The 9,345-nt window shown below is 56.8% G+C and overlaps 1 protein-coding gene across 1 annotated transcript; it reads left to right on the top strand.

The window, feature by feature from the left end:
- Positions 1 to 6,538: 6,538 nt before the first annotated feature.
- On the top strand, positions 6,539 to 7,795 carry CALML3 (calmodulin like 3). The gene has a single exon (XM_080810174.1). The coding sequence runs from the start codon at positions 6,647 to 6,649 to the stop codon at positions 7,094 to 7,096; it is 450 nt and encodes a 149-aa protein (XP_080666300.1). The 5' UTR covers positions 6,539 to 6,646; the 3' UTR covers positions 7,097 to 7,795.
- Positions 7,796 to 9,345: the final 1,550 nt, after the last annotated feature.

Below are 9,345 nucleotides of genomic sequence, written 5' to 3'. Positions count from 1 at the left end.
AGTAGCGGTCCCAGCTTTCACCCTTTCTTTGTCAGGAACTCAGAGCAGGCACGATGCCAGGGACGTGTGGGGCTCAGGGGAAGTTGGGGGTGGGATGTCAGGCATCCCTGGGGCAGACCCCGTACCGGGCTCATCCCCCATCACGTGTCAGGTCTCTGGCAAAAGCCTTCTTCTCCCTCACCCACTGAGCTCTCCCATGGCCCGCCCTCGAGCACCTCATGGGGGAAAATCTCAGAACTGAGCAACTCTCCAATCCCTCCTTCCTTTGCCCTTGGACTTCTCATGGGGTTCCCTTGGACCACACCACACCTGTTCTCTCCGCCCCTTCCTCCGCCTGAACAAGGCTCCTTTCCAAGGCCTTCCCTTCCCTTCTCCGGGTCATTAAACTTGGCCTCCTCTGGACATGCAACGCTTGGTCCTGGGTGAGGTGCCTCGGGTCACCTCCACACTCCTTCAGAGACCAGGTCGGGAGCTGTCTCTCCCTCATACAAATGCAGAATGCAGACGCAGAAACACCACGGGGATCAACGTCGGTGGCGCTCTGAGTCAGGGGCTGGACCTCGAGAGCGTTGGTTCCCTCCGAGACGCTGGACCCCTGTGGTCGGTGGCAGCCATGTCCTGAGCCCTCCTGCCCCACCGCCTACCGCACACGAGGCGCCACTTCTGGGACCCAGCCTTCCGCCACCTCCTGCTTCCCGGAAAGCCTGCATCTAGTCCAGCCAGCTGACCCCGGTCAAAGCCTTCACCCCTGTTCGGCAGACGTCTCTCCAATGCCTGTTAGTGCTGGGGCCGTGCGGGACTTGGGACTCGGAGGGTCTCCAGTAAACCCTCTCCCTGCCTTCCAGGGGCTTGAGGCTGATGAGAGATTCCCTTAGTAAGTGGTGACGGCCCTCAGGCCCTGTTCCTTGCAGCACAAAGATCCTGGAAACCCTCCTGCTAGGCCCATTTTTGTGGCTCACAAAGTAGTCGCCTAGTCCTGGGTAAAGACTTAAGTTGGATGGGTTATGAGGTCCTTGTCTGGCAAAGAAGGGTTTAGACTAGAGGGTATCTTTCAGAAATCATTAGCCATGGAAACCATTTTTCAAATGAAATCTTCCTTGCGTGGTAAGTGATTGTTAACCTTTATTGAGCGCTGACTGTTCTAGCCACTGTTCTGAACCCACTGTATTCGTCTGTGGTGCCCTATGCTACTGTTGTACCCATTTTACAGATGAGAATCCCGAGCCACTAGAGTCGCAACTTGCCCAATGCACATGAAGCAGTTAAAACCAGGGCTTTACTGGTTGGCAGTGGGGGCAGGGAAGGAGTCCAGGCACCCCGGGTCTCGCTCACCACGCATCTCTGGAAGGACCTTGGCAGAGTCCAAGGGATTCAATGAACAAGTCTAAAGCCGCTGGGTAAATGACTTCCAAAGGGAGTTCTGCCCTTTGCTGAACCGTTTTGCTTCCTTCAAATTGCTTACCCGGGTGTGGAGCCCATACCCCAAACCCTCCTGCATTCTCCACGCCTCGCCGTTCCCCAACAGGCTCGCCTGTGCTCACATGGACACCTGACGCCCAGGCAAACACGAGCTCACACACGTGGCTTTCTACAGGGAATGAAAAGGTTTTCATCACAATCATCAACTTCAAAGGCTTGGAACTTGGAATAAAGGCTCTTCCTGCCTCTTCCGGAGTTCTGTACCCCTCAGGCAAGAAGCTTGTTCTCTGGAAGGTAATTGCCGCACCCCTGTGACTGCGGGGGCTTAAAGTAACAGCGTAGCTGGTGATCAAACAGAGCTGGGCACCAGAAGGTCTGTTCCGTGTGGTTCTAGCCCCTCGGCGACATCACCTCATCGAATATTTTCTGTTGGTCGATTTTTTTTTTCAAAACATCGAATATAAAAGAAAAATTTTTTAATAAAAATTTGGAAACCACATCAAATATCCGATCTGAAAGGCTGGTGGGTCACAAAAAGGAGTCCTTCCAGAACCCTGCTCTGCTCTCCTCCACCCTGCCTTCCCTAAAGCCAGTGCAGGATGCCTTCACCTGCCCGGAAGTTCAGGGAGGCACCAGTGAGCATGGCCAGTGACCTGGGCTAAGTCACCAATCCCAGTAGGTGTCATTTGAAAAAAGAACAAAAAACAAAAAGCCCTTTTCCCAGGAAAACAGGATGTCTGAGAAGAGATGTAATGGGTTTGGCTGCATTTAATGTGGGATTTAGTACTAATTTGCTTTTGTCTGGGGTGATCATTTAATCTTGATTTGATCAAAGTGGCTGTCGGTAATTAAATACAAGTCACGTTGCGTCCCTCCTGTCACCTCCTGACTACATGCACTGAGCGAGGTGCTGGGCGCGGAGCTGCTAGGAGCTTGAGACACCGAGCAGGGGTGTGGGCATGGGGTGGGAGGGGGGCGGCCCCGAAGCCTGCCCTCATACGCCTGCTGGCGGGTGAAAGCAGCAGGAGCTCACCTGAGGACACACTGACCCAAGGAGATCCAGGAAACTTTCAAAACAGTCTCTTGTTTGCTTCCCCTGTCCTCGGTGCCCTTCACTCTGCAGGTGAGGCCTCCGATCATAAAAGCCAACCACTCCTTCCCTTTATGGCCCAGCAGGTGCACTGGGAGAGGTCTTCTCACACCCCGCACCGGCCTCCTAAACCATGATGTCACCTGGTTGCTTATCAGATTTCAATCAAACAGCTCCCAGCACCCACCAGAGCAATCGTCTCCTCCCTGAACTCAAACTCCACTCCAGCCCAGCCCAGGACAGCCCGGGAGGAACCTGGGTGATTCAACCAAGACTGACCAAAAGTCATCCCGAGAGCGAGGTCGTGCACCGAGGCTGGAACCCGCCCGAGTTCGTTGGAGTTGGTGGTAGCGGCCTGAGCACATGGAGACAAGTTGTTTCCATTCCCGCTGGGGGCCGGCTGACGAGCGACCGTCGGGGCTGGTGAATGGCTTCATCCAGAAGTTCTCACCGCCACGCTCGGCCCCGCACGTCCTCGCAAGGCACGGGCATGGGAGAGCGGACAAGCCTGAGGAGTCCCAGTGTGTCTCTTCAGAGTCCCCAGTAGCAGCAGCAGATCCCCGGGGGGCTGCGTGAACTCTCGTGACACCACGGAGAGAAGGATGGCGCGCTCCCGTGCTCTCCAGGGGAAGGCGCTACAGCACCCAGTGCCTCTGGTGGGTGTCTTCATGAACGACTGGGGTAGATTGGGGTCTTCATTAATACTTAATAATTTATCATTAATAATACGTAATAATTCTGTAGGGCCAACACTGTCCCGGCCAACATTCCAGCATCCTCAGTAACCTCTCACCTCCAGCCCCGGGAGTACTTGGTTCTCAGTGCTCCACCGGTCCTCCAAGAGGAGGTCCTCTAAGAGTGTTCCAGGATCCACGGGGGGGAAGGGTGACCCCAATACCCTTTCGGAGGGCCCGGGAGGTCAAAACGAGTCTCCTAATAATACCAAGACGTTATTTGCTTTCTTACTCTGTTGACCTCTTGCACCAAGGCCGAAGCAATGGCACATAAAATCACCAGCCCCTTAGCCAGAGTCGAGGCCCCTGTACTCACAACCATTATATTCTTCGCTGCCACAGAGTCTCAACTGAAAAAAAAAAAAAAAAAAAGCCTGTTTCACTTAAGAACGTTCTAGAAGTAGTGAAATAATTTTATTAAATTTCTACCCTTGCATGCGCATGCTTAATACGCTACTGAACATGGAGAGACCGTAGGAAAAGCACCGTGGGCGTCTGTGAGAGACGGGTGAGTGAACCAATATTGTCCAAATGACCGATGCGCGGCACGACAAAATCCCAAAGCATGCGAGTGACCAGTGGATTTTAGTGACAGTGCGGGAAGGTTCACTGACATGAGTTCAGATTCCCTACAGCTAACCGTGGAGAAACCACCCTTGCCCAGTGTTGATACAGTATCGAAGAACAACATCCAGAGACCTGAATCGTTTACATGATCTCTCCTTTTCCACTTGCATACCTGTGCGAAGCTGGGTCATTCATGCCTCACGGCAAAGCATCTGCCCACCCGTTCATTGCAGCAGCAGCGGACCTGCTCCGGCAAACCCGGACTTAGGAAGAGACATGCAAAATTGTTTTTATTAGGTGCCACTCGTCTCCTTTCTTTGTTTTAGAAATAGAACTATTTTTCATAAAACAATATTGTGTTCGCATGAGTTTTTGATTTCTGTTTTTCTCAAGTTGCACACCAGTATAGAAAAATATATTACAATATTTAACGTTTTTCCAGGTGTGACTTCGAATCCAGTAAATATTGATACAGCCCACATGAACAAAAAGCTCTTTGGGGCCCTCAATCACTTTAAACGTTTAGATGGGTCTGAAGACCAAAACTGTATGCTTGGAGAAGGCTGCAGGGAGAGAGCGGCAGAACCCCAGGAACTAAGCACTGGTTTCCTAACTAGCGAGACACCCCAGTGTAGCCCATCCCAACACTCTCCTTTGTGAGTCATGAGTCATTCTGTTTAAAACCCTTACTGAGCTCTCTCTCCGTGTGCTTTTTGAAGAACACGCTTAGGGCGAGGGCTGGATGTTGGAACCACGACGCCATAATCCAGAAACCGGCAGACACCCGCCGGCCACGTACCCCCTTGCGGGTGCAGTAGGCAGGAAGCAAGACCAGACAGTATGCGTCCATCAGGGAGACCAATCACAGGCACCTGCCCTCCTGTGATGCTAGCCCCTGGTTCCGCAGGACGGCGTGTCACTTCCACGCCTGCTGCCCTCGTATGATCTCATGCATATATCTCTTTGGGGGTGAGGTTTTGGCTTATGAATTTGGGGGGACACATTCAGATATTAGCATCTAGTTTATCCATTCTTCCCTTCATGGATCGTGCCCTTGATGTCCTATCTAAATCCTCCCCAGACCCTGGACGAGCTGGTGTCATCGCCAAGCCCATGGTCATTCAGACATTCTATGTCATCATCTGTGAGTTTTATAGTTTTGCATTTTACATTTTGTCTGCAGTCCATTTTGAGTTACTTTTTGGGGAAGGGTGTAAGGTCTGTGTCTAGATTCACCATTTGCACATGGATGTCCCATTCTTCCAGCATCACTTGTTAAAAAGATTATCTTTTCTCCCTCTGTTCCTCTGTCAAACATCAGTAAACAGTATCGTGTGGGTGTACTTCTGGACCCTCTATGCTTCTGTTCCATCGATCCCAAGAATGGGTCCTGGGCAACCACACCATCTTGATTACTGTGGGTGTACAGCGAGTCTCAAAGTCCAGCTTTGTCCTTTTTCTGCAGTATCAGAGTGGTTCTCTGGGGTCTCAGTTTGAAATTTCATGGATTCCCACGGGCAGAGGGACCCTTTCTCACTCAATGGGTGGTCAAGTTCCCAGGCTTCCCGGGAGTTGGGAGCAGGAGTCTGTGCTCAGGGATTATCCCCTCCTCCGCTTCTCAAGAGCATCTCCTCTTAAAAACACCCCTTTCTTCTGCTACCCCAAAACGAGGGATCCAGACTCTCAGACGTGACTTTACGTATCTTCCCATCAATCAGAGAGAAAAACGCGAATCCCCACCACCTCTTGCCAGGCCTGCGTGTGTGCCCTTCCTCATGTCCTTGTGTCCCCCCATCCACCAGGTTGCAGCCACGCTGGCCACCCCATTGCCAAGCCCTCTACCACCCGTGGGCTTTGAGCCCGCTCCACCTCCCTGCCTGGGCAGCACCCTCACATGCCGCCTCGAGGAAGCCTTCCCTGACGTCACTGCGGAAGCGACCTGCCCAAGTTCTCCGCACCAGCACCCTTTCAATGTCCTCCGTGGCATTTGTCACCATATCCAAGCATCTCACCGGTTCGTTTGCTCACTAGCTAGCTGGCTCACAGAGGGAAGAGAAATTTCTGGAGGACTGGGAGCTGCCTGTCTCATTCGTGGCTGTAGTCCCAGCTTCTAGAACAGTCCATGCACAGAGTAGGCCCTCGGTCCATACATAGGAATGAAGGAGTTGGGGGAAATCCGTCTCCATTCGTGTTTCTTCTGAAGATAAGAAGACAGTCGGCTTCCTCTTGAAGAAGAAAACCTTGTTCCTTCTCTGAAAACCCTTTTGGGAACCTGGAGGCTTTCGGGCTTTGGAGAGCAAAGACAGGGGGAGGAAGTTCCCTTCAGACAAAGGCAACTTCTGCCTTTCATCCCGCCCCAAACCGCCACAGAAGGGAGGCCGGCTGTTCTCTGGGGCTCAGGGTCTGAAGACAGGACAGGGGTGATTCCAGGAGGAACAGCCCAAACCAGTCTCTGGCGGGCTGGGCAGGCTGCCCGCCCTGTGGGTGTCCTCGCGGGGGTTCCTGCCGGCTCCCAGTGCAGTGGGCCGGGAGCCGTACACACACGCACACGCACACGCACACACAAGCACACACACACACACTGGTGCTGGCGTCAGCTCAACCCTCGGCCAGCCTGGTTCCTGGTGCCGGACTCTTGTTCCAACAGCACCCGGCCTGGGGCAACCACGGGGCGGGGAGTCCGCATGTGAGCGAGAGCCCGGCTCCTTCTTAAGCGCCCGCCAGTCAAGCCCGGGCCAGACGGCCAGCCAGCCGGCGCCCCACGCTCCGCCACCTGTCCTGCGGCTCCACCGGCCGCCGCCGCCGCCGCCACCCGAGCAGCCGCCACCCAGCCTCCATGGCCGACCGGCTGAGCGAGGAGCAGGTGGCCGAGTTCAAGGAGGCCTTCTGCCTGTTCGACAAGGACGGGGACGGCGTCATCACCACCCAGGAGCTGGGCACGGTCATGCGCTCCCTGGGCCAGAACCCCACGGAGGCCGAGCTGCGGGACATGGTAAGCGAGATCGACCGCGACGGCAACGGCACCGTGGACTTCCCCGAGTTCCTGGGCATGATGGCCAGGCAGCTGAAGGGCAGGGACAGCGAGGACCAGATCCGCGAGGCCTTCCGCGTCTTCGACAAGGATGGCAACGGCCTGGTGAGCGCCGCTGAGCTGCGGCACGTGATGACCAGGCTGGGGGAGAAGCTGAGCGACGAGGAGGTGGACGAGATGATCCGGGCCGCGGACGTGGACGGGGACGGGCAGGTGAACTACGAGGAGTTCGTCCACATGCTGGTCTCCAAGTGAGGAGCCCGGCCTGGCACTGTGGCCCCCGCACCCGGCCGCCTGGCTTTGCTGCGCGAACCCGGGGCCGGCCTTGCTCCCCGCATCCCTCAGGCCCCCCTGGGCTCTGCAGCTTCTCCATTCCAGGTGATTCCGCCCATCTTTGTGCACCTCCCTTTGTCGCCTTTTTCCTGCCACCCCTCCCCCACCCTCTTCCCAGCCAGGTCACGCCTCCCCCAAGCCCAGCAGACACCAGGGGCTTCTGCCACTCAGGAGCAGCGGCGACATCACTCTGCATGGACAGTGAACAGAGGAGCAGTGCAAGCCCCACCGGCCAGCCACCTGGGGACGTGCAGGGTGACATCACAGAGCCCAGGGCTGGAACCCCTCGGGGCACCCAGCACTGGGGCCCCGCTAGCCCCCAGCGCCAGGGGAGGGGTTCCGGAGCCTCCGTGGCCTGAGGGCTCCATCTGTCGCTGGACTGGGGCGTGTGGGAGGGACCTGGCCTGGGCGAGGGGCTGCTGGAGATGTCGGCACTTGAGATCAGGCTTCCCCGAGAAAGAGCACCCTCTCTCCGCCGGTGCTGGTGCTCGCTTGTCTGATTCATCCTTTGCTGCGTGGAATAAATCCGGGGTCAGTTGTAACACGTTTGTGTTCAGCTTCAAGGAGGGAAGTTGGAGCGGGAGGGAGAGGGAAGCACGGGGGAGTAATAAAATGTTTGCGTCCCCGTCACGCCTCCTTCTGTTCGCTTCCCCCTGAAATGAGCCTCTCTCCGTCCGGGGTTTAGATGGGGCAGGATCTCCATTTTCGTGGTTTCTGAAAAGGCCACGAAACCTTGCGTTGGAGAACGTAGTGACAGAGTGAAGCCTACAGAAGGCGAATCTTCAATGCTTATTTCAAATAAAATGGGGAAGTCAGTAGAGCCCCTGGAGCACTGAGCGGATTACAGGTGAGAAGGCACCTGGCCGCGCGTTTCCATCCCCGGTGGTCGGACCGCCGGGGTTTCTGGCCTGGGGACAGTCGCCGGCTGACGGCCAGCAGCACGTCTGCAGGAAGCGAGCGGCCTCTCCCGCAGGCCCCCCCGGGTGCCGGGCACGGTGGCGAGCCCTCTGAGTGCACAGCAGCTCGCTGCCACCCCGCACAGTGGGTGCTGCCGTGGCTTCCCGGTCTCACAAATGCGGAAGGTGAGACACGCCGAGCTTTAGAAATCAGCGCAAGGCCCCCCAGCTGGAAAGTTCCAGGGCTGAGACTGCGCCTTTGCCCGCACCGTGCGGCCTCTCCACAGCCCCTTTGCCTCCACGGGGCCTGAGGACTAGAACACTGCCTCTTGCGCGAGCATTTGCGAGAGGGTTAGAAACCATCTCAACGTGCCGGGCATGCAGTAGGTACTTAATAAGTGGCAACTACTCTTGCACTCGCTTTTAGGAATCCCCTCCGGCTCTAACACTCCGAGGCCTGGCAATGTACTGCCACCCTTCAGTCCCAGGGGGCAAGGGCTGAGGGGAGGCCCGGGCGGGGTCTGGGACAGGAAGCCCCCCAGTGCCCTGAAGGTGTGGAGCCCCTTTGCGGGGGGGGGGGGAGGGGGTGCGGAGCGGAAGCAGACGGCGCTGCCCTGACCCCAGGCCCTTGCCGGCTGAGCCTATTGGAGCCAAGCCTCACAGCCCTCCACCGGGGGATTGGCTGAAGACCCCCAGGTGTTGGGTCGGCAGCCGGCCCCTCTGTGCGTGAGGGACGGCCCGGCAGGGCGTCCAGATGTCGTGGATGCTGCTCCCTCGCGAGCCTTGCACAGAAGGGCCAAGGGAGTCGTCCCCTCAGAGGCTCCAACATGCATGACGGTCCCACCTGCCAAATTAAACCCTGACGTCACCCCCAGGGACAAAGGCTTCCATCTCAGTGTCTCGGTGGGACCAAGGCTTCAGGAAGCAAAGGACCAGGTAAGGACGGGCTGGGTTCCCAGGTTCCCTCCTCCCCGGCTGGGCAGTGGGCCTTTAACCCCTGCTTTCCCGGCGTCAGCCTCACAAGGCCCTTGCAAGTGCGGCCCGATTTGCCTGCTGACACTCAGCGGTGAGGGGAAGAGGGGTCTCCGTGTGCCTTCCACCGGCCGCGGGGTGATCCGCGGGGTGATCCCTGAGGCAGGTCTCATAATCCTTGTAGGCAGCCTGCGGGACCCTTCCTGCCCTGTAACAGGCTTCCGAGCCTTTCCTGGAGAGCTCTTCGTCCGGGGCAGGAGCCCGGCGCTGTTGAAACCTCTGCCGAGCCCCTCGCCTCCGTGT

Source organism: Martes martes, assembly GCF_963455335.1.
Source record: "Martes martes genome assembly, chromosome: 8".
Lineage (NCBI taxonomy): Eukaryota > Metazoa > Chordata > Mammalia > Carnivora > Mustelidae > Martes > Martes martes.
Note: the sequence above shows the minus strand (reverse complement) of the source record. Positions and strands in the feature narration are given on the sequence as shown.

Coding starts and splice junctions, on each gene's coding strand:
- CALML3 (XM_080810174.1), top strand. CDS start 6,647: ATGGCCGACCGGCTGAGCGAGGAGCAGGTGGCCGAGTTCAAGGAGGCC.